Raw genomic sequence first — 27,025 nt, 5'->3', positions numbered from 1 at the left:
AATTTAATCAAACTTTGTTGGTTTCTCACATATATAATTTATATGATATTCAATAAACAATTAATATCTGAATTTAGCTAATGGAATGTAATTATATAATAAAACTAAAATTTGCCAAATACTAAAAGTATAGATGAAAATAGGTTAACTTGTCAGATAGAAGTTACAACTTAACTTTTTTAAAACTTAATCTAATTTAGTTTATTTAATTAATAGGCTTAATTTTTTTAAAAAAAATTATTTAATTAAATAAATCAGGCTCAAGCTTAAAAAAAGTCTATTTAACCTATTAGAATAGCCTATTTAAAATTTATAATAATATATTAAATAATTTTATATAAAAATTATAATATAATAGTATATTAATAATATATAAAAATTCAATTCACTTTTACACAAGCATAATTTGACAAGAAAATTAAATGTAATAACTTCTGAAAGTATTTTTAAAAAATAATTATAATCATTATTTTTAAAGTATTTTTATTCTAATAATATTTTTTATTTATTTTGAAGGTTGATGAACAACATGATGATATATTTTGTTAATTCTTATTTACTATAAAAATATTGTTATTTATATATTTTAGTTTTTTGTTTGTTGCATTTACTAATTTTAAGTCTGAAACTTATTTAGTTATATTGTGTTTGTTGATTTAATGTATAAGACTTTATACTACTAGATTTGCTTAATGATTTATAAATTAATGTTCATTTTATTATATTTTTTTGTATATATAGTGATTTACTTATTTAAATTAAATATGTGGCTTAAAAATGATAAATAAGAATATGTAATTTTATTATACATATTTAACGTGTTAAATTATTTTTTAAAAGTTTATTTAGATATAAGCCATGACTTTTAAATAGACATACCTATTTAGATGATTTAATAGTTTATTATAAGGAAAGAAGCTTAATAATTTATTGAATATTTCAATACTAAATAGGCTATTAAAAAGGCTAATTAGTTTTAAAAAAAGTTAAACTTAATAAAAAGCCTATAATAAGTAATATATTAAATTTAAACTTCAAAATTATTAAATATGTTAAATCTATTTATGTAAAATTTAACTTATTTTCACTGAAGGAAAAAAAATCGCATATAGCCAATAAAAGGAATCAGAAACAGGAAAGGGAAATAAACCAATAAGACCAGACCATATATTCGGTTTCTTTTATCTATATACTTGATTTTCTGTTGAAGAAGGATTACAACTGGTCCTACATAGATTTCGTTATATGTCACATTCAATATGTCTGTGCTAGCACAAATTCTTGGATCTTGCTTGACTTGTAACTTGAGTTCTTGACTACAAATGAAAAAATTATCAATTTATTCAAATTAACAATAAGAAGCAACAACTGACCAATTGATCATAATTAGGGAAGGGGGTATTAGTTATGCGCATGCTTCAGTATAATAATACAACAAACACTTTCCAATATATAAAATACGAGAACGACCAGAGGAGGATGTCCTTAGATTGATTAGGTAAAAATGCTTGAATCATTGTGTTTGACTGAAACATACAGAAAGAGAAAGGGGGGAGAGGAAAAAATCAGAGTTCTGATTTGTACAAGGAGCTTCACTCAAGGTAAATGTAGATAGCTTTGTTAAATATTATTTTGTCTATGTCAAAGGATGCGCGTGCACGTGTTTCCAACACCCAAGAGTTGAGAGATTTTCATTTTTCAATGGTTACCGTACTTGATTCAGTCCCCACAATCATGAATTATGTTATCCAAATATTACAAGAATAAAGGTCATTCTCTAAAGATTTGCCGATAGTATCCACAAAAGAAAAAAAACAATGTCTCGTTCTAGCATTAATTTAACCCAAGCTGATACACAATAATCATTTACGCTCATGCCAACCAAACCATAACTACCTAAAGTATCAAAGGACCAAAACAGCACAAGTTCACAATATATCTTACAATACAGAATATATGATATGCTTCGCGATTATTCGGTGCCATCTTTTACTTAAAATCTATACAGACAAACAAACGACAACTGCATCAGAATCAAACCCAGAGAATAATTTCCGCTGAAAAGTTGATTTTCTTTCAAATATTAAACTTAATAATTCCACAAGCTAGCAAGGTCCACTGGTGCAGCTGAAGCAGGCGGGTTCTGCTGATTCTCAAAGTGCCTCCTACCCACATCACAATTTAACACACCTGAAGAGATTTCAGCGTTCACATCAGTAGTAAGACCTGTTTCCTGTGAAACACTGATCATTTCCCTCTCTGGTTCGAAACTGTTCCTCAAGCTTGATCCATTTCCATGGTTATTCAGTAAGGCTCTAAGAATTGTCTGATCCTGGAGGTTGCAAACAGAAGCAGGTAATGGCAAATTTGGTGGAACTTGAAGTGGAGTTACCCCACAAGTAGAGTAAAATGAATGGTTTGAAGAAAGGCCATAAAGGGTGTTGTTGTTGAAGGAATCGAACATCCCTCTTTGAACATCTATTGGATTGGAGAAGCAGGGCACGTAAACCGATTCAGTGACACCAAGTGCTTTGGTGGTGCCAATGGAAGGTGAGGAATCAGTGAGAGGAGGCAAACTAGAAGAACCCAATTCATTTCCATAAGAGTCCAACCTCATTATCCCAGAAATATGTGTCTTCTTGCCACCTGAGCTCTTCTGAAACACCCTGCAAATCACCCACTCATTCTGCAACACAAGAAACAGCATTGAATTGAATCAAACTCAAACAACATGACACCATAAAATAAAAAGAGGTACAAAGGAATCAAAAAGGTCAAGCCAAAATCCAATTTTTATTATTATTACCTTAGCAGTCTTGGGGAGGTTGTGGACAGAGAATTTACCCTCAAGTCTATACTCATGCATGACCCAGTTTGTTTTCTCTCCTTTGGGTGCTCTTCCTTTGTAGAAAACCAAAGTTTTCTTCATTCCCACAAGAGTTTTTTCTCTGTAAATCTCTTTGTCTTTCCCTGTGGCCTTCCAGTATCCAGCCTCAGTGGCTCTGTTGGTCCTCAACCCAGTTGGGTATTTTCTGTCTCTCACACAGAAAAAGTACCACTCTTTCTCTCCCAGTTTGGCTTTCCCTATAACCAAAACACATGCACACAACACAAAGCTATAACTTTTAAAAAAATAACCAAAGATAATGAATTCATTAAAACAACCAAAACCAAAGTGGGCCTTAAAAAGCTTTGTTTATTTATTTAACTTACATGGCAAATCCCATGGCTCAGACCTGTTCAAGTCAACCTCTCCAATGGCTTTAGCAGAAAAATTTGTGTCAGTTACCTTTCTGTAGAGGTAATGACTAATAAGCTCTTCATCAGTTGGGTGAAAACGAAACCCAGGAGGCAAATCCATCTGATCCTCTTCCTTACTCAGGACTAAAACGTTTTCCATTTCCAACAACTCTAAAACCAACCCCTTTGCTTTCTTTGCTAAGAATTTTGATCAGCTAAAGACAACTTCGAAAAGGGTCACTCTGGTTTCCAATATCAGGTTTCCAATATCAACAAACTCCTCCACAACCTTTTGTTTCTAGTGAAAACAACTTGGTGGAAGGGGAGGGAATGTTCTTTTGTTGTTGTTTTTTAATAGAAAGAACTGAATTCAGAAGAATTTATATAACAACAATTCGCTAGGGGAGTTTCCCATTGAAAAGAGAAACCACAGGAAAGTCCACAGAAAGTGAGAGCAAAAAGGGAAAGATGGTGGTGAAAATCATGGAAGAGATGAAACTGAAAAGTGGTGGTAACTGGAGAGTGGAGATTTTAATAGGTGGAAAAAAAAAGCAGAGAAAAAGAGCCCCTAAATACTGGTGTGGTGTGTTTGGAGAGAAAGAAACGTGGAATGTAAAGCAACCTCGTTAGCTGTTTATAGCCCACACCTGTAACTTTTATGCAATTATAATTTTATTCCTTTAATTTGTTTTGACTCAACACACTATGCCCAAATTCCATGCATGTAATTATGATATTGCTAAGTGTTTACTTTGTAAACTCACTCTTTTATTTAAAACATTAATTTTCTACCAAAAAAATGATCCCCCTATTTTGGGGGAATTTAGAATTTTCAAGTATTTAATTACAATAATAATAAAAAAAGACATAGATGTTGATTGGTGCTAATAAGCTTATTAAATAATTTTATAATAAGGTTTTTTATTTTTCTCAATCATCATGTGGTGTTAATGGAATAAATGTTACTGTTGATAATACATAAGCCAGCATCTTCTTTTCCAGAATCAGTTATATCACTTTATCGTATTTAAATTCCCAATATGGCCTTCAGGGTTCATTGATCCAAAACGACAGAAAAAGAGATGAGAATAATAACTGCTTTTTGTTAAAGTTTCCGAAACCGACATTGCAAAGATATTTCAAACTATTAAAGTTGAAAACTGAAAATGGATACTTGTAAGGCCAGGCAATTTTATTTATTTTTATTTTTAGTTTTGCACAAAGAGCTGAAGTTGTGATACACGAACCTTGATTTAAAAGAGAAACTTTAGGTGATGGGAAACGAAGAAGCGAAGATAAATGAAGCAACCAGCTCTGGAATATTGCAGACACTTGGACAACGTCTGCAATGACTTCAAGTTAAACCTTAGAAGGGGGCAAATCCGAATTTAATCCCGTAAATTCGGTAATTAATTCGGAAAATTTTATTTGAGTATATTTTTTTTAATTTTAAAATAACACTTTTTTTTATGAATGTTTCAATTGAATTTTTTTTCTTTTCTTTAATTTTAAAACAAACTTTTCTCTAATTAAAAATCACTTTATAATTATTAAATTAAGAGTTTTTTTTTTTAATAAACAACTCTCATAATTCTGATGAATAATTATGAAAGTATCTTTCAACGTATTTATAAATAACTGATTATATATATATATATATATATATGAGAAAAGAATTTTTTATATTAATATAAATTTAAAAAAATTTATATTTGATTTGAACTTTTTATTTAACTTACATTTAATAAGTTATAATTTATTAATTTACAAACCGTTAGATATAAATTAAATAAAAAGTTCAAATCAATTATAAAACTTCTTAAATTTATATTAGTGTAAGAAAATTCTGTCTCTATATAAATAATGAGATAACATAAATGACATCTAGTAATAAGTTTTAACATTTATTTTGTCTAATAATTTTTATAAAATATAAGATTAATTAATTTAATTATTAATTATTTAATATTATTTTTATAATAATGTTCACATGTAGTCTCATTTAATTAAAATTTTAACAACAACTGAATTTAACAAATTTTTAAACTAATTATTAATTATTTAATATTGCTTTTATAATAATGTATATAAATTTTTATATAATTTAAATATTTATAAGTATGTTATTTAAAATTTAATTTACATATATTTTAAAAATTATTATCTATTAAAATAAAGTAATGCGGTAAAATATTTATTAATTTTATTTTTATATAAAATTTTATAAAATTTATTTTTTAATAAAAATCTTCAAATCAATAATTAAGTTAATTATTTTTATATTTTATGAAAAATTATTAATCAATTTAAATATTAAAGTTTGACATTATTTTTTTAAAAAATAACAAAAATAATACAAATATTATAATTTTTATATAGAAAGATATAAAAAAATTTAAAATTATATAAAATAATAAAAAAAATTTTGAATTACAATTTTTATCTATAAAATTTAAAATAAAATAAAAAAATAAGTAAAATATAAAATTGTTACAGTAAAAACGAGGATATTTTATATGTTATTAGTAGATAATTAATATAAAAGAAAAAATTTACTGAATTTTACTTTTTAATAAAATATTTTTGTTTGTAATATAAAAATAAAAATAGAAATATTATAGCATTAATAAATTTAAATATTGGAACAATTTTAAATGACGGCTGTGACCGTAATAACAGCTAAAGTAGCCGCCATGTGAGTAGCGTTAAAGTGAATTTTTATTTTAAAAAATTTCTTTTAATTATGAAAGTGCTCTCTTAATGTTAGTGAATAATTATGAAAGTATCTTCTATAACATAAAAAACGAGCTATAGCGTTGTAAAATGGCCACATGTTGTCACAAAATTTAGATGGTACAACAATTTCAAATAATAGTCAGCAGCAAAATTAGTGGCCATAAAATAGTGCTATAGTAGAATTAAGGTGATTATTAAAATATATATATATTTTTATTCTAAAAAATATTATTATTTTAGGGATTTTTTTAATAGGGATAACATTTGCATGTCTCTCCACATTTCAGAATTTTAAATTTCTTAATTGGACATACTTTTCCTTGCTTTTATTTACAGTGCAACACCCACATTACAGCTAGTAGTATCATTTTTTTTTATCAGTTTTTATTGTTATTTTCTTCTGTGTTTTGATTTTGACATATGATTTTTTATTTTAACTATGAATATGTCAAAAATTTGAGTATTTTAAATTTTTGAGTATTTATGTGTATATAGTATAATTTATTTAATTTGTATAGAAATATTTAAATAAAGTTTTGATTCCTAAAAAAATATTTTTTATTTTTAAAATAAATTCTGAAATATTATTATTTTTCATATAATTACTATATTAGTAATTTATTATTGTTTTTAGTGTGATCCTATATACCATTTAGCCTAATTAATAAAATTTGATAAAAAGTTAATGTGAATGATAATGTAATATTCATGATGTGATAATTATATTTTGAATGATACCATGACATTTATATTTATATTTTTATTATTTTTTTAATCTCAATTTTAGAATTTTTAAGTTTAAAAAACTACAATTTCATTTTAAAAAAATAATGATGTTATGTTATTATTAGCACATCTTGTTTATATTATGTATTAATTAAGACACAATTCAATTATTTAAGTAAATAACGAAATAAGTTGACAAATTATTAATACAAAGACTAAATAAAAAAATTTAAATTTTTAATATCCAAAACTTTCTTTAATATTAATTTTTTTAAAAGATATAATATACTATGCACTATCTCGCTATTACATTTTGTGCATTAGTGATTAAGATGGTAAGATTAATAATTGTGTCTTTTAATGATATCTTATCTTTTCGTGTAACTTTTAGTGTCATCAGAAATTAAATTTAAATGTAGTATTTTAGAAGAAAGTTAAACTTTCATGTACTTTTATTATCAAATTTAAATTTTATTTTCTAAAATTCTTGTTTCATCTTCTAAGGTCACAAAATTAATGATAAATGTTTAAAATTGGCATTTAATTATTTTAAGAATTACTATCCAAGAAAAAAAAAGATAATTTAGTTTAGGTTTAATTATATTTTTTATTTCTATAAATATTGGTCATTCTATAATAAGTTATTTTAAAATTTTTTATTAAGATTTATTATTTGAAAAGTTAAAAAGTTAAAATTTAGTCTCTAACCTCAACTTTTCTATAAATGTTGAGTTGGTTGACAAGAGTAAGCTCTTTACTTCCACTTTTACTTAATATCTCATATTATTTAATTTAATAATATTTAAATATTTACAAATAAGTTTATAAATATATTTTACACAATTACAAATATATTTCTGAACATATTTTACATAATTACAAATAAGTTTTTTTTTCCTTTCCTCTCCCAACCCTTTCTCTATTACCCTACACTCACCCGTTCCCCTCCCCCAACTATAACCTTATTCCCTCTCCTCTCACCTCTACTCCAACCTCTTCTATACTATTCCACCCCCACCCTCATTTCTTTCCCTTCCCATCCCTCACCCTTACCCCTTTATCCCAACCTCTCTCCTTCCCCCTCAATCCCAACTTCATCTCCACCTCGCACTCCTCTTCTTCTCCTTCTTTTACTCCCACCCCCATCCCCACCCCTCACTTCTACCCCAAACTTGTTCCCCATTCCCTTACTCTCAACTCCTTTCCTTCCTTCCCTCCACCCTACACCTCTACTCGAAGCTTATTTCTCACTCTCTGGCTCAGAACCTCACTCTTGCACTCTCTTTCACCTACACATTTTATGTTAGAGGTAAAATAAAAATAAAAAAATACAAGTGAAGCATTTTTATTCTCAAAATCAAAACTTGACAAGAAAAATACAAACCCTAAAACACAAATCCAATTACAGTACGGAGGAAAAACACAAACCTTGTTTATGAAATAGGGATTGACCCACACAAGCACAATAACATAACCAAACATAAAAGTAAGAGCACTAATCTAACCCAAAACCACACCACAACTCTTTCCATTGGCAAAGAAGGCTCCTTCGCGCAACCAGTATGGATAGGGGTGGACAACGGGATGGAGAAGGGAAGGGTGGGATGGGTATCAGAGAAGGGGAGGGTGGAAAGGGAGAAAATGTTTATTTGTAATTATATAAAATGTGTTTAGAGATTTATTTATAAATATTAATTTTAAATAATAAAAATATTATTAAATTAAATGATATAGCATACTACATGAAAATGTTGAGCTAACTATTCGTTAGTTAACTTAACATTTAACTTGGGAGAGTTGATGATAGAGACTAAATCTTAACAAAAAATTTTATAAAGATTTATCCACAAAATACTTAATATTCACAGAAAACAAAAACATAATTAAGTTTTTATTTTAATTAAAATAAACTAAGATCTAATATATATTAATTTTTAAAACGAGAAAATTATATATTTTAAAATAAGAATAGAGAGAGCATAAATAAAGTATTTCTTCACTTGCGTTTAACAAAATTAGTTGATAAATTAGTTAAAATGTCAACTTTTAGCTAAAGTCTATTGACTTAACAAATTAGAAATATTACTAATTAATATAAAATTTCAAAATAGAATATATTTATATATTTTTTATTTTGTATACAGAAATATGATTCTAGGTTTTTCAATTGATTTTGAACTCATATTTTTAAAAAAATCATATATTTTATTTAAAAATTAAAATTAATAGTATAGATAGTATAATAATTAAAATAAATAATAATATTAAATGAGATACTTAATAAGAAATTTTTATAGCATTATCAATGAAAATGATAAAATTTAATGTTATAAGTTTAAAATATTATTTTAACTACATCTGAACCAGTAAAAAAAAAAAAAACTATGAACAGTAGATAAATTCGATGCTAAATATTTTTTTTAAGACAAACAAGCTTACAAGTTACTTAAATACTCCCAAGATGTTAATTAAAATATCATGTCAAACTAAATACTCTAATAATTACTTGTTAACACAACCATAATTTTACATTATACAGGCAAATTTATCAACTAATTTTAAATGATTCTAGATAGATTTTAGTGTTATAAACGGATTTATAGATGGATAAAATTTATCTGTAATTTGGCATTGGTAATTTATACAGATAAATTTTTAATTTTGTTTGTAATTTATGAATAGATGTTCTTATCTGTAAACCCATTTGTAAACTTACAAATATATTTTCAAATTTTTTTTGTTTATAATAAATTAATTTATAATAAGTTTTTCATCTATAGTTCTTATACTACTCCATCATATGCATCTTCTTCTACCACTTTTTTTTTTATCTCACTCATCACTTCTCCAAAATAACACTTCTCATTCTCAAACACTTTATTTTCCTCATATTCCATCACTTCTTTCCCTTCACCTCCAACCTTATTGTCCCTCCATAACTCCACCTTTCTCTAATTTGATACTTTCATGGTGAATTTCTCTCTTTCACTGTTATTAAGTCCATTGCAAACTTCAATCTTCTTGTATCTGAAGTATATGATGTTCAAAATTGACACTTTCTTGTGTGATACATCTGTAATAAACAATTTATAACAAATGAGTATCTATCTTGCACCAAAAATAGAAAAACAAAATCGAGTAAAAGTTAAATATAATACCAGGAACATAATGACGAATTAGTTTCCAAAATAGAGGCTCAAATTTATGCATAAGAAAATGAAGATGCTAGAGAGAGAGGAAAATAGAGAATTGAGGAAGAAGTAGGAGACACGCTATTCAATCTATTCTGCATATTATAGACAGAAAAATATGTCTGTGCATTAATTAAATATTTTTATTAATTGACTTATAAACAAAAATTCATTTATAACTCTATTCACAGAACACTGTATTTCATTAACATAGGTACAAATAGATTTGTCTGTTTGTAATTCACGCTTAATATTTTCAACCTTATTTTTAAATTACAAATGGAAAACTTAATCTGTAAAATTTATTTACAATTTTACAGACAAATTTTCTGTCTATAATACAGACAAAAAAAATTTGTTTGTATTTACAAACAAATTTTTTTTAGTCTATTTTTTTTTTCATTTGTAAATATATCTGTATTACAAAATGGAAAAAATTCATCTATAATTTGTATATCTCTCATAGTGTAAGATATAGATAGATAAAGATAAAAGAAAAATAATTATCATTTGACGATTAGATAATTAGCATTAAAATAATTTATTATCTTTCTATATATATAAACTATGTTTTACATTAGTTATTTTACCACAAAAATACATTTAGTTAAAACAAAGAAATTAATTAGGTAGAAGGAGAATAAGAGCACCAGTCTCAATCATTTTGAAGTTTTGTTATATCTTTATACAAGTTATCTTACTTTATTATAAAATAAGTAATAAATAAAAAATTTCATTTATTTATCATTTTAAAAACATAAAAGTTATTTAATAATTAAAAAGTTTATATTATTAAAAGGTAAAAAAATTTAGAATTATTCATAATTTTAAAAATAAATTCAAAAATATTAATAAATATTTATATTATAAATGAGAGTTTATTATTTGAGAATTGAAGTATTAGTAAAGTTATTATCTCTTTTATAATTCGCACATGTATTTTTAAGATTACAATTGGCTAAAAATAATCTCTCCTACCACAATAATTTTATTTTTTTATCCACAACTTTATTAATTTTTTTTTAAATTTTTTAGAATGAAGTTGTTAATTAACTTTCTCTTATTTCCTTATGTAAATTTTTATATTTTTTATAAATATTTATTTTTATATTTATAAAAATGATCTTTTTTTCTATTTTTTCAAATTTGAAATTTACTTTTAAGAGTCGTATATCTTAAATTTATTATTATTAATATATACATATATATTGATTATTGACATTTAATTAAATTTTTTACACTATACAATAAAAACAATCATTTAATTTTTATTAAATTTTTTATCCTTTCAATACATATTATCTATAATTTGAGTTAAGATAATATAGTTTTGAAAAAATTATTATTTAAACTAATTTTTAAAATAATTTTCAATTTAATTAACATGTTACAAAGTAATTTGAGTATTTTGTAACATGTTAATTAAGTTGGTCATAAATGAAAAACAATGCTAAAAATTATAACTAAGGCATGTATATAATCAATCTAGAGAAAAATTTAAAACAATAAAAAAAAATTATAACTAGCTAATATTTTGAATTCTTTTTTCATGTATTTTATTAATATAAATCTCTAAAATATGAAATAAGTTATTTGTAGTCTTGTTCACATTAGTATAAAAAAAACTTTTTACATCAGCTCATAAGTAATTGATTTAATAAAAAGCGCGGTGATATTTATTAAAAATAACAAGAATATTTTAACATCAATTGTGAAAATAATCGAAGTAAAAAGTACTTTTTACGTCAGTTATTTTTTGAATCAACATAGAATCAATTCAAAATAAAAACATTTCATTTTCATGTGTTAGTGCTTTTACATAGGTTCAAAAAATAATTGATGTAAAAAGTATTTTTTACATCGTTTATTTCTGCAATTGATGTAGAATCAATTCAAAATGAAACATTTCAAAAGCACGCTAGTGAAATAGTAGTATAAATTGGAGTTGACAAATATGAATTCTTACTTACATTCTCAAGCTTCTATTTTTTTTTTCATTTTACGTTTTCTTACTTACATATGCTTCATTCTATATTTTCTTATGTCATTAACGAATACAAACTCTTATAAGGTATATCAATGATTTTATTTTGCTTTATTATCTTTATTTTCTTGTTTAGTGACGATAATTGTATATTTTTTTAACATTGTATATTTTTCATTTATAGACTTAATAAAGATCGACAAAAGATTGACAATGAACACTACACAATCAAATAAGATTGATGATAAACATTGTAATGAATATTGGTGATGAACACATTATATTTTTCATTTATAGACTTAACGAAGAATAAATACTGAATAAATATTGATGTGTGAAAAGGCGAACATTAATATTATCAAAATTAACGAACATTGTTAAATTGTAAGAGAAACACAGACATCATTGATGAATAATGAACAAAACATTTTTTTTTTATCAATTAGTTAAAGATCTGATGTAGAATGTATACATTTTTTTATTAGTTAGTTAACTGATGTAAAATCTCTTTAGTTACAATATCGCTTCTATCTAAGTCAATTCACCACCTAACATTAAAAGTTATTTTTAATTGATGTAAAAAGTCTTTTGTATAATAGTGTCAAAACATTATTTTAGTTAATTTTTTAACTTCATTGTAAGATAATTTCAATTTCTCAACAAGGTAAATATTTTTATATATTTCTTGCGAACAAAGTTTACCTTTTAAAAATAAACATTAATCTAAACTTAAATCATGGACAAAATTTTTGTGTTCACACACACACACACGATGGTTCAAACTTTGACCACCTGTACCAAAGAGTTTTATATCCAAAGTTTAGTCATGCACTTGACATTGGTCATATCAACTCATCAGCAGTACCAAGTTTCATATATTATGAAAGGAAACATTTCCTCTTGCAAAAAGACACGCGTCACAAGAGTTTCATTCATCCAGGTAACCTAATCTAATACCTCCTTAAGGTTAAGTTTCAAATGCATCAAATTTTCATAAATTCATATAATGTAGGCATCCATGGGAAGAAAGTGTGCACACGGTGCAATTCAGCCTCACCATTCTTTATATATATATGGACAAGATCTTCTTATACTAATGTAAGTCTAAAAATTCTTGCATTCAATCTGAGCCTTTTATTTAACTTACATCTAACGGGTTATAATTTATTACTTCACTAACTGTTTAATGTAAGTTAAATGAAAAGTTCAGATTAGGTGTAAGATTTTTTAGACTTACATCAGTGTAAGAAGATCATTCCCCATATATATATATATATATATATATATATATACACACACACACCATGAGATAGCATGCGTGAAGTAAAAGGAATTTGTCAACAGTTCTAATATTTGAAACTAGATGAGAACTAATTTGCTTCATTTAAGTTCACTGATAATTTATATTTTGTACTCACATTATAGCCTTATTGCATCCTCCAAAATATCTTTCCTACTTTATTTATTTCATTTAGTATGTTTTTACATTTCGTGCATTAAATTGGAGTTTTTATGAATATATGCTACCTTTACTTTATATTTCATATTTTCGCTATTCTGACATTTGTTCACTATTTCGGCCATAACTTTTTCTGTAGATCTCCTTTTTGGCTGATTCTTTTTGCAATGAATTTCTCACTTCCTGGGCTTCAATTTGGATATGGATCGTGCTGTTTGAAATTCAAAGCTATTTTCTATTAATTTTTAAAGTTGAGCCTTAAAACATACCTTTTATATTTAAGATTTTTTATTCAGGACTTTTATTATAATTACTTGCAGAGGCCTTGACCCATTTATTTCTATTTTTATTTAAGATTAGTATATATAGGGGTCAAAAGGTTGATGTTGGGTATATCTCTTTTTCACCTCTCTCTCCTTTCCCTTTCATAATTTCTCTTTCGTAATTTCATTTTTTTTTGTAGAGATTTTTTCCCGTTTTTTGAGAGTAAATCTTTTTTGTTTCATTCGCTTGCCTCTTTTCGGATTCTGCTGCATTCTCAATTATTTATTTCTCACGAATCATCTTGTCTCAAGCGTGGATTGCTAGATCGATTGATCACTCCGAGTTTTACTTTTTACTTTTTTACAATTTTTGATTAAGATTTGTGCATGCATAATTTGATTGAATTTGATTTTTATTCTTAAATATAATATTGATCAATTGGTTTTTGTTGCATTTGAGTTTTGGACAAATTCGGTATAGTAATCCTAGTTTGCGTATATGATTCGTAGATTTAATTCGTATTAGTTTTAATTGCATTCGTTGTCAATTTTTTTGTTTTTGTTTTTTATTTTTGTTTTCAAATTTTGTTTTTGATTTTCATTTTTCATTTTTTATTTTCGTTTGTTTTCGTTTATTTTCATGTTAATTGATCTCATTTTCAATTTGTTTTTATTTTTTATTTTTATTTTTTTGGGTTAAATTAAATTTGTTTTCAGTTTTTAGATTTGTTTTCAAATTTTAAATTCATTTTCAGTTTTTAGATCCGTTTTCAAATTTTAAATTCATTTTTATTTTTTAGATTCATTTTCAAATTTTAAATTCGTTTTTATTTTTTTGATCCGCTTTCGTTTTAAATTACTTTCGTTTTTAATTTGTCTTTAAATCAAAAACCCCCAAATTAACCACCATTATCGTTGCATGTTTAAAATTGAAAATAGAATGAATTTGTCTTCTTGTAAGATGACCTAAGTTTGCTCCTTATATTGCATGCTTATTTGAGGAATTTAGTATTGTTTGAAACCATTACGATGTGATTGTCATTCACCCATAAGGAGTTATGTTTCATATTAGAATAAACTCAATTTAATTAACCTTTATGTTTTATTTAAATGTAAGATGAAATAGAGTGAAAAAAAATAGGGAGAAAAAGTAAAAATAAAATGAAAAATATTAAAGGTATGTTTGAACATACCTTTAATAGAAGGAAAATTAAACATGCTCTACATGTTTAAATGAGTTCAAATAAAAAATGTTAAAAATTTATTTTCACTTATTTATAGAAAAAAATTAATTAATTTATATTAAAAATTATAAAAATACTAAAAGATAATAATAAAATACTAAAATAATATAAAAATTACGGAAGCCATGTTAACTAATGAGTTATAATTCATTTTAAAAACTTTATTCAAGATAATAAAAATTATCAAATATAATGTCATGTTACAGATAACAATTAAATTTCAACATCTAAATACTTATTTAATTAGTTAGATAAAAATTATTTTAATTAAATTTTGAGTTTGAACTTTTTTTATTTTATTAAAGATGTAAGTGCAAGTTTGAGAACATAACTACATATTCTAAACTTAAATTTGTCCCATAATAAAAAGAGGAATGTAAGTGACTCTTCATTATTAGTTAAAATTTATTAAAAAATAAAAGATTATAAAAAAGAAATATTAATTTAAGAGTAAAAAAAGTAAAATTCACATAATCTTTTGTAATTTTTAATAAATTTTAATTAAAAAAATTGTGTTATAAAAAATGTGTTAAATAATGTATTGCTAATATTAGTCTAATCAAAATTTTCTAGTGTGTACACATGTACAAATTTAAATTTTATTCTCACATTATCATTTTTATAATTATTGAGAACACAATTAATTATTATAATAAAATTATTTAATTATAATAATAATGAATAAATAAAGTTAAAATACATATTTTACTAAAAATATAATTTTGCATATTTTTTATTATTATAAATTTTTATTTTTAAATTTATATATTATTGAAATCAAAATATTGCTAATGTATAATATATTTAAAAATACACAAGTAAATCATATTTAAAATAGACATGAGTGAATTTTGTTGCGTTTTTCTAACCTGGACAAGGATGGGTTGAATTTAAATTTTTATTCTCACTCTAAATTAGACTTCAAATTTGCTTTTTATTGAGAAATAGGTAACCTAGCCAAATTCTGATAAGATTTGATTAAGATAAATGAAAGCGTGCAAATCCATTGTTTGACCATTTTAAGTTAAAATAGGCATGACACGTGATTTGATGAGCCAATGGCAATGAGCTGTGCTGTTAAAGGGTCGGCGTTGTTTCACCAATGCCGACATGACTGAATGAATGGGACTTTCACGTGGAAGAATACCGTTAGTCCCAAAAGCCTGCCACTAATAATACGATAATCTAAATATATCTTCGCCCAGTCAAGTGTCAAATGTTAACACATTGATTAGGTAAAGAAAGAATGATAAACTCAATTTCAGCTAGCAATTAGTAAAGTCTATTCCAGTTTAATTTGTGGTCTTGTGTTTGAGTTATAACTAAATGTAATTTAATGATATTAAAAGAATTTAAATTTTTTAAATAAATAAATAATTATTTATTAAAAAAGTAAGCTAAAAACAACATATTTAATACAATTTTTTATTTGATCTATGAATTTAATGTAAAATTATTATAATTTTACTTTATCAAACTTTAAGAGATTATATATTACTATTTAAATATTCTGTAAGCAAGTTTATCTTAAAATGATTTTTCCAACTGAATTGACCGGTAAGTTGGATACTTGGGTTGCCAAACTTTGGGAGGCAACGATGGGAAACTGGGAAGCAATATTATTATAAAAAAGAAAAAGAAAAAGAAATTGGGATTATGTTTGCGCCGAACTGTAGTTAGGTCTTCATAATCATAAACATGTTACTCTTATCATTTATCTATGGATACAATTTGACTATTTGGTGATTTGATTTTTTTTTCTTTTTTCTTTTTAGCTCTTTCTATCTGCGATACACTTGTTGCTCAAAAGGAGGTTCCTAATATCGCTACTCATTTCTATTTTTTGAAAACAAACGCCACAGGCTATCGAGAGAAGATTGTTTGGAATATGTTCTGCTTTATTTTATCCTGAAGTCATGAAAAAATATATATTTTCTTTTCCAACTTTAAAAACGGAATTAACTAATTTAATCAAATCAGTTAATATGGTGCGTGGCTGCGTGTTATATCGACACAACCGATATAAAAGTCTAAGTAAATGTAATATATATTTTCTCCAGACAAAAAGAAATGGTCTTTGATTTCTTCATAATTTATCATGAAAAAAAAGTTTAAATGTGTGTTTTTTGTTTTTATACATATGATTAAATATAATTTTAATTTTATTATTTTATAATAATTTTAGTCTTTTAAATTTTTTAAAAATAATTCTGCTATACTGCTATTATTTTATTATAATATCATATGCATGTAATCAGCATGTTATATAACACCTTAAATTTAATTTCTAAAATAATTGGCGTGTAAAAATTGAATTACTGGGTAAGTGTACCCGTTGTCAGAGTAATATTATGAAAAATTAAAGTACCGAGTGTCGTATCCACAAGGACTGTTATTAAGAAATTCTTCCTTAATTGTATAATTGTTAATAAACATAAAAAATAAATTTTGTTGATGAAATTGCTAAAAGTAAAAGAATAATAAATTAAAATGAACAAATATTCTTACGAAAATAAATTATAGAAAATTATGGCTAAAGGTATTCAAAGGAAATAGGCAAATATCTAGACTGTAAATCCTCCTAAGTGTCCAAATAACTGAAATTCTTCTTCAACTACTTAGTTCCAAACCCTTATCGCTGTAGAAAATTCTAAATTAAATCAATACATTTCTCAAGGATAATGATTCCTAACCTTCAGTTGATCAATCGGAATCTCTTCCTTAATTAATACCCCTAGGTTGCATTAAGTTTATTATGAATTTCATGATTAGGGTTAATCCTAATACAGAAAACTTACGTCTTTCTATCTCTAGAAATACATTCAAGTCCTTTTAATTGAGCAATGTTAATTTCATGCAGAAATTTTACTAAAATTCAAACAAGAAAACAAGATGGAAGACAATTGATACTACTAAATTAAACCCAAGAGAAAAGAAAATGAAATAACATTAAAAGAATTTCAGAAAATTTGGTCAATTAGGATTCATTACGTCTAGATACTAAAAAAAAAAATTAGAACCTAAATATTTTGAAACTAAAATTACAAAAGAAATGAATTAAAACACTTGATCCCATCCTCCAGCCGTCTCTGAGTCTTTCTTCTCCTCCAAGCAGTGTCCCCCAAGTTTCTGTGCCAAGTTCCCTTTTATATGAGTGGCCCAAGGGCTCATCTTCTCGCAGAAATTTAAATTTTGACGCACGTTAAAAGTACACGCCCATCTCTGGTCTCTAAAAATTGCACTTCATAACTTTCTTGAAAAGTACACGCCCATGTACACGGCCATATACTTTGGCTGTATACATCTCTGGTCTCTAAAAATTGTACTTCACAGCTTTCATGAAAGGTACATGCCCATGTACGCGGCCATGTACTTTGACCGTGTACATCTCTGGTTTTGATGATACACTTCAATTGACGCGACCAGTGAGATACACGCTCATATACACGGGCGTGTACTTGCCTATGTATATCTCTGGTTCTTTGTGTGTTTCAATTCCCAATATCTTTTAAGCTCTTACTTCTTGATCCTTTTTCCTAAAATATGAATAAAATGAATTTAATAATAATAAATTCTCTCAATGAATAGCTTAAAAGTCTCAATTATCATTCATGAATTACAATGTAGGACCAAGTATAGAAAATATTTATCATACATCAATTTTCAAAATAAATTCCTATCTCTTATAGCAGTTTCATCCACTTCTTCACTAAGCTCAGTGCTGATCATCTTGGTCACCTAAAAAATAAATATAAGGATGAGTACTCTACACTATCCAACACACACATATAACATAGACACTCACCTTGCACATTCCACATGTATTCTTACATATTTTATTTAATTATAGTCAATCACACACAACACTTTCAAGCATTTTATTTCAATTCACAACCGATGCACTCACGGCACCAAAACATTTTACACACACGTGCACTCACTGCATGTAGCCACACTTACTGTAGCACTGTGATCACAGTTTCACATCATAGATGGTGGCCGATTACCCCCACCTCACAGATACCATGGCGATCACGAGTCACTCGGCAAAGGTGTTGGTCAGAGGTCTAGTTAAGGGGAGAGTGTGTGGCCTATGTTGCACCCACGCTTACTGTTGGTGTCACCACCACTCTCTCTTCTGCAAGGTATTTCTACTGTCCCCATCTTCCACACCTCAGTGTATCGCTGAGCCATTCATAGCATAATTACAACCGCATTTATCATACCCCATTCACAAGCATTCCAATTATACAATATTCATATTCATACATGGCATATAGGCCCACATTCATATATAGCACACGACACATATGCCTATATTCACCCACATCACACTTAAACATTAGATCCTCATCAGACTTTACCACAATCAAATCACATTATTAAATCACCAATCAATGGCATGTCACAATATACAATCACCCACAATGGGTTCAACCATCTCATCACATCACACATCACATTTCATTCAAACACACAATAATTTTCATCAAACACATATTTCTTATCCTCTATCTTAGCCACATTGCAATATTTAACAAAATAATGGTAATCAAAACACAATGAGATAGGGTAGAGTCCCCCTTACCTCGAAATGAAGACCCACAACGTAATTCAATGACAAACGTGCTCGAATTTCATCTTAAATATAAGGAAAATCCCATGAGAAATCAAGAAATCAAAGAAAAGGGGATAAAACCCTAAAACCCTAACTCACAAACTTACCTCCAAACGCCCCAAACTCGTTTTCAACCTTCAATCTTACTCCCAAACAGCTTTAGAGACAATTTAATTGGTGAAATAGAGTTTTAGGGCTAGAGAATCAGAGAGATTTCGAAGGGAGATATGAGAAATGAAATTCCCCAAACCCCAAACCGTTTAAATCCCCTTCTGGTCGCGACACTCTTGCTAAAGCGAGATATTCTTGCTGCAGCGACACCCTCTCTTGCTACAGTGAAAATCTCAGAGGAAACTGCACTCTGCTTTCTGCAAAATCTCGCTACAGCGAGACTGCACCTAGAAATGTACCCTCCACTATTGCCTTCTCGCTATAGCGAGAATGCAACAGTTTTATCCTTTTCTCCTAGTGCCTTCTCGCTACAGCGAGAATCCTCTTTCTACAGCGAGAACAACACAGTTTAATGCCCTTCGCCCAGGGCCTTCTCGCTATAGCAAAAATCCTCTAGCTACAGCGAGAACACCCTACAGCATCACACTTAGCCTATTTTCTCAGTCTAATTCCAACCACAAACCAACATATACATATTTCCACACACATATTAGTGTCTTAACAAGGTCATATACACACATCCACATCATCATCATGTAAATCAACACACCACATATGACAATCCACATATATATTAATAATTAAACAATATTGCAAAATTTGGGGCATTACAATTGTCCCTTTCTTTAGGGAATTTTGTCCCCGAAATTCAACCAAACACACACACACAAGTTATACAAATAATTTTGGATATTACTCTTTCATTCTACCCTCCGTTTCCCATGTGGCATCTTCCTCATCGCTTGAGTTCCATATTACCTTCACCAATGAGATCTCCTCGCCCTTTAGCTTTAACATGGTGATCCACTATTCTCACCAGATACACATCATAAGATAAGTCTTCTCTCACTTGAAATAGGTCGAGATCAATCATATGGGAAGGATCTGACATATACTGCCTGAGTTGGGACACATGGAACACCGAGTGTAGATTCAAGAGATTCAGAGGTAATGCTATCCGCTATGCAGTAGGACCAATTCTACTCAGCACTTCGAATGTCCCAATGAACTTAGGAGATAACTTTCGAGATTTCAAAGCTCTCCCACCTCCGGTCACAGGTGAGACCTTCAAAAATACATGGTTACCCACTTGGAACTCCAAAGGTTTCCTCCTGTTATCATAGTAACTCTTCTACCTATCCTGTGTAGCCTTCATTTTCTTCTTAGTCATCTTGATCTGTTCATTCTGCTTCTGAATCATATCTGGTGCACACAGAGTAGTCTCTCCATTCTCATACCATCACAAAGAAGTCCTACACCTCCGCCTATACAAGGCCTCAAATGGTGCCATCCCAATGCCAACATGATAATTGTTATTGTAAGTGAATTCTACCAACGCCAGACATTCTTCCCAAGTTTCCTGTTGCTCAATCACGTAGGCTCTCACCAGATCTTCCAAGGATTAGATAGTCCTCTCTGTCTGACCATCGGTTTGTGGGTGATAGGATGAACTAAGTCTTAACTTAGTTCCCAACTTCCTCTATAGACTCTCTAAAAACCTCAAGGTAAACCTCAGATCTCTATCGGATACCACGCTAGTCGACACTTCATGTAGTCTGACTATCTCTCTCACATATAAATTCATAAGTCTCTCCAACTTATACTTCATGTTGATTGGGAGAAAGTGTGTAGCCTTAGTTAACCGATCTACTATCACCCAAATGACATCATGGTTGTTCCTAGTCCTCGGCAACCCAGAAACAAAGTTCATGGAAATACTATCCAATTTCCACTCAGGGATCTCCAATGGTTGTAGCAACCCAGGTGGACGCTGGTGCTCTACCTTTGCCTTCTGACAAGTTAAGCATCTAGCCACATATTCGGCCACATCCCTCTTCATCATATTCCACCAAAACTCTTCCGGAGATTCTGATACATTTTGGTCGCACCGGGGTGAAAACTCATTCTACTTTTGTGAGCTTCCTCAAGTATCCTTTGCTTCAACTCCTCCACTTAGGGAATACACACTCGGTTCCAAAACTTGATCACCCCATTCTCATCACAATGGAACTCCAAGTCTTTCCCTTCATCCTTTTGTGTCATCATGTCTTGCAGGAAGACATCTCACTGTTGAGCATCTCGGACGTACGTCAAAAAGTCATTGTGAATCATCGTCGCTTCAAGATACAAACTTCCTGGCCTCACCTCCAAGGCTAAGTTCATGTCCCGAAACTCCTCAATCAACTCTAACTCTTTTACCATCATTGCTGCCACATGCAATGATTTCTGGCTCAAGGCGTCAGCTACTACATTCGCCTTGCCAGGATGGTAAGACAATATGAAATCATAGTCTTTGAGGAATTCCATCCATCTCCTCTGCCTTATGTTTAGCTCCCTCTGGTCAAATAAGTACTTAAAGCTCTTGTGGTCGCTAAACACCTCAAACCTCGCTCCATATAAGTAGTGCCTTCATACCTTAAGAGCAAAAACCACTGCGGCTAATTCCAAGTCATGAGTCGGATAATTTACTTCATGAGGAGGTAACTGCCTTGAGACATATGCAACTACTCTTTCGTCTTACATCAAAACACACCCAAGTCCATGCCTGGACGCGTCACATTACACGTCAAACTTACACTTCGGGTCGGGCAAAGCTAACACAGGTGCTGAAGTCAACTTTATTTTCAGTTCCAGGAAACTAGCTTCACACCCCTTGGTCCATTTAAACTCCTTACCCTTGCGGGTCAATTTCATCAAAGTAAAGTTATCTTAGAAAATCCTTCAATAAACTTCTTGTAATAGCCCGTTAGTCCCAGAAAACTACGGATCTCAGTCACATTCGTTGGCCTTGGCCACCTAGCTACTGCTTCTACCTTCGCACGGTCTACCATGATTTCTTCCTTCGACACTACATGCCCTAGAAACTGAATCTCTGACAACCAGAACTCACACTTAGAGAATTCTGCATACAATTGCCTCTCTCTCAGAATTTGCAAAACAATTCTCAAGTGCTTGGCATGCTCTTCCTGAGTCTTCGAATAAATTAGGATGTCATCAATGAACACCACCTCAAACTTATCCAAAAACTCATGGAAGATCCTGTTCATGTAGTCCATGAACACTGCAAGCACATTGGTCACTCCAAACGGCATCACCAAATACTTGTAGTGACCATATCACCTCCTGAACGCCGTCTTAGGGACATCTTCATTCTTCACCCGGATCTGATGGTACCCCGACCTCAGGTCAATCTTAGAAAATACTGCAGCTCCTCTCAACTGGTCCATCAAATCATCAGTCCTCGAGACTGGATATTTGTTCTTTATTGTTACCTTGTTCAGCTGTCGGTAATCCACACACATCCTCATGCTCCCATCCTTCTTTTTCACCAAGAGCACTGGTGCTCCCCACGGTGACACACTCAGTCTTACAAATCATTTTTGCAATAAGTCCTCCACTTACTTTTTGACTTCTGCCAACTCCATTGGCAACATCTTGTAAGGTGCCACATAAATTGGGCTTGCTCCCAGAATGAGGTCAATAGCAAACTCTATCTCCCTCTCAGGCAGTAACTCAGAAACATCTTTAGGGAAAAATTCTAAGAAATCCTTCACCACCGGAATGATTCTGGCTCCACCACGCTTTCGGCCTCTATTGAGAATATAATCATAAAGGCCTTAGCGTTTACCGTGTTCTCCCACGCACCTTGGCTCATAAGCCTCAGAATCGCCGTCATCGTCGCACCAAAGATCAAAGTCTTCTCTCTACAGTCTAATAGTACATGGTTGGCAGTTAGCCAATCCATTCCCAAAATTACATCCAGTTAGGAAAGAGGCAAGCAGATCAAGTCCACCTCAAACTCCCTACCATGCACTATCATCGAACACCCCCGAACACACCCACAAAGTTACAACTGGCTTACCTGTCGGGGTAGTCACCACAATATTACATGGCAATTCAATCACATATAGACCCAGACTCTTGACACAGTCCACAGAAATGAAAGAGTGCATAGCACACTAGTCAAACAACATATCAAGTAATCGGCCCTTAATAATGCATTTACCTCAGATCAGTTCCTCTGATTGCGAAGCCTCTACTCCACTTATGGCAAAAACTCTACCAGTAATGCTCAACTTTGGCCTTGTACTCGACCCTGTGCCTCTTGATTCTAGACTCTGACTGCACTAGCACTGTCACTCCTCTTAGCAGCCCAACACACATTTGTAGTGTGTCCCGACTTCTCACAGTTGCTACAAGTTGTCCTTAGCTGTGGGCAGTCCCTCACTATGTGTGGCCCTCCACACCTGAAGCATTTCATCGACCCTCACCCTCTGAAAGAGCCTAATGTTGAGCCATTCCCACTGCTCTTCTTTTGTGATAAAGTCCCTCTAGACTGAGAATTATTGGAGCCCAAATACAGCCCCTTGGAAAATCTAGGGGGTTTTGTATCTTGCCTCACTGGATCGGCTCCCCTTAGTGTCCACTGTCTTTCCCTTTGAATTGGCTTCAAAGATCCTGCTCTTGCTTACTAGAGTGGGTAAGTCAGTCGGCTGGAAAGCGTTGACAACAACTCTAATCTCTGGCCTCAGCCCATGCTCAAATTGAGCACATATGTCTTCCTCTCCATCTTCATTTTGATAGTGAGACCAATATTTCATTACCTCTTGGAACCTTGCTACATACTCCCCACAATCATACTTCCTTGCTTTAGCTCAAGGAATTCACGGGCCTTCTACTTCTTACGGTCACAGGGAAAGTAGTTTCCCAGGAAGCTCGCCTTGAATGCCTCCCATTAAACATAGCCATCCTCATGTGGCAATGTCTGACTGGAAAATCTCCAGTAGTCTTCAGCCTCCCTACATAGCATGTATGTGGCGTAGTTCACTTTGTGTTTTTCCCGACATCCCATGGCATTGAAGATTTTCTCCACATCAGCCAACCACCTCTGTGCTTCTTCAGGGTCAAACCCTCCTTCAAACTTAGGAAGATTGTGCCTAGTGAAGGCAGACAACCCTCGGTACACAGCCGATTCTGCATCTTAGTTATGCACCAAGGCTTCTAGAATTTGAGCCATGCGCTCTATGAGGTCATTACTGCCTCTAGCTCCTCTACCTCTACCAGCCATTATAATCTAAGCTAGTAAACATTTCAACAAACCACAATTCAAGCTATTAGATCAATACAACACTTATAATTCAGGTAAGCAAAATATATCAGCACACAACTTAGATGCTTCAGCCCGATACCCCAGTCCATTTTGGATGAACTATTCTGATACCAAAATTGTAACATCTTGAATTTAATTTCTAAAATAATTGAATTTTGTGAAAGCAAAAATAATAAAAAATTTCATTCAAATGGTTTTCGAAGCATAGTTCAACAAAATATTTTAAAGTAAGGGTGAATTACAATTTGAATCAATAATTGCTATAGGACTCAATTAATACATCAATTTTCAAAATAAATTCCTAAGTCCTATAATAGTTTTATCCACCCCTCCACTGAGCTCGGTGCTAATCGTCTTGGTCACCTGAAAAATAAATGTAAGAGTGAGTACTCTACACTATCCAACACACACATATAACATAGAGACTCACCTTGCACATTCCACACGTATTCTCACATATTTTATTTAATTATAATCAATCACACGCAATACTTTCAAGCATATTATTTCAAATCACAACCGATGTACTCACGACGCCAAAATATTTTACACACGTGCGCTCACTGCACGTAGTCACGCTCACTGTGGCATTGTGATCACAGTTTCACACCATGGATGGTTGCCAGTTACCGCCACCTGACGGATACAAGGTGGGCGGTCATGAGTCACTCGACAAAGGTGTTGGTCAGAGGTCTAGTCAGGAGGAGAGAGTGTGACCTGTGGTGTGGTGCACCCACGCTCACTGTTGGTGTCACTACCACTCTCTCTTCCCTAAGGTATTCCTACTGTCTCCATTTTCCATACCTTCAATGTGTCACTGAACCATTCATAGTATAATTACAATTGCATTTATCATGCCAATTCACACACATTCCAATTACATACAATATTCATATTCATACATGACACACAAGCCCACATTCATACACAGCACACGGCACATATGCCCATATTCACCCACATCACACTTAAACATTAGATCCTCATCAGACTTTACCACACGTTATTAAATCACCAATCAATGGCATGTCACAATATACAATCACCACAATGAGTTCAACTATCTCATCACATCACACATCACATTTCATTCAAACACATAATAATTTCCATCAAACACACATTTCCTATCCTCTATATCAGCCACATTGCAACATTTAACAAAATAACGGTAATCAAAACACAATGAGATAGGGTAGAGTCCCCTTACCTCGAAATGAAGACCCACAACGTAATTCAACGACAAACATGTTCTCCAAACGGATTTCGTCATAAATATAAGGAAAATCCCATGAGAAATTAAGAAATCAAAGAAAATGGGATAAAACCCTGAAACTCTAACTCACAAACTTACCTCCAAACACCCCAAACTTTGAAATAGGGTTTTAAGGCTAGAGAATTAGAGAGATTTCAAAGGGAGATATGAGAAATAAAATTCCCCAAACCCCAAACCCTTTAAATCCCCTTCTGGTCACGATACTCTTGCTAAAGTGAGATATTCTCCCTGCAATGACACCCTCTCTCGCTATAGGGAGAATTTTAGATGAAACTACATTCTAGTTTCTATAGAATCTCGCTATAGCGAGACTGCACCCAGAAATGCACCCTCCACTGTGACCTTCTCGCTTCAGCGACAACGCAACAATTTCATCCTTTCTTCTAGTGCCTTCTCGCAACAGCGAGAATCCTCTCGCTATAGCGAGAACGACACAGTTTCATGCCCATCGTCTAAGGCCTTCTCGCTATAGCGAGAACACCTTACAACATCACACTTAGCCTATTTTCTTAGTCCAATTCCAACCACAAACCAACTTATACATATTTTCACACACGTATTAGTGTCCTAACAAGGTCATATACACACATCCACATCATCATCATGTAAATCAACACACCACATATGGCAATCCACATATATATTAATAATTAAACAATATTATAGTTAAGATTTGATTAGATTTGATTTAGTTTGTTTTGAGTTTAAAGATAGGCTTAGTTTTTTTTAGATAGATTAGTTTTAAATTTAAGTTTTGAAAAAAAAACTTTATCTAACCAATTTTTAAATTTAAATTTCAAATTTTTTTTGAAAATAAAATTTAATTAATATTTTTCTTAAAAAAATAAAAATAAACTAAAATAATTTTAATTTCTATTTTTTATCGAATTTTCTATTTTTAATTTATTTGGTTGATTTTTATTTTTATTTTTTTCTTGCACATTTTTATTATTATTTGATTTGTATAAGGTTTGTTTGTTCCCTTACACACCATTAATCATGCATAA

General features: G+C 30.2%; 1 protein-coding gene across 1 annotated transcript; it reads right to left on the bottom strand.

The window, feature by feature from the left end:
* Positions 1 to 1,812: 1,812 nt before the first annotated feature.
* On the bottom strand, positions 1,813 to 3,400 carry LOC113852447 (NAC domain-containing protein 100-like). Its single transcript, XM_027482723.1, has 3 exons — positions 3,214 to 3,400; positions 2,807 to 3,084; positions 1,813 to 2,686 (listed from the first exon to the last, which is right to left on the bottom strand). The coding sequence occupies exons 1-3, from the start codon at positions 3,398 to 3,400 to the stop codon at positions 2,090 to 2,092; spliced, it is 1,062 nt and encodes a 353-aa protein (XP_027338524.1). The 3' UTR covers positions 1,813 to 2,089.
* Between the last annotated feature and the right edge of the window lie 23,625 nt (positions 3,401 to 27,025).

The sequence above is a fragment of the Abrus precatorius genome, unplaced genomic scaffold, assembly GCF_003935025.1.
Source record: "Abrus precatorius isolate BTA unplaced genomic scaffold, Abrus_2018 Scaffold10, whole genome shotgun sequence".
Classification (NCBI taxonomy): Eukaryota; Viridiplantae; Streptophyta; class Magnoliopsida; order Fabales; family Fabaceae; genus Abrus; species Abrus precatorius.
The sequence above is the reverse complement of the archived record's forward strand: the minus strand, read 5'-3'. Positions and strand labels throughout refer to the sequence as shown.

Bases quoted from the DNA above. Each gene is read 5' to 3' on its own strand.
- LOC113852447 (XM_027482723.1), bottom strand. From the start codon at position 3,400: ATGGAAAACGTTTTAGTCCTGAGTAAGGAAGAGGATCAGATGGATTTG. The intron at 3,085-3,213 runs GTAAGTTAAATA...TTTTGGTTATAG, and splicing joins TGAGCCATGGGATTTGCCAT to GGAAAGCCAAACTGGGAGAG. The intron at 2,687-2,806 runs GTAATAATAATA...CTTGTGTTGCAG, and splicing joins ACCTCCCCAAGACTGCTAAG to AATGAGTGGGTGATTTGCAG.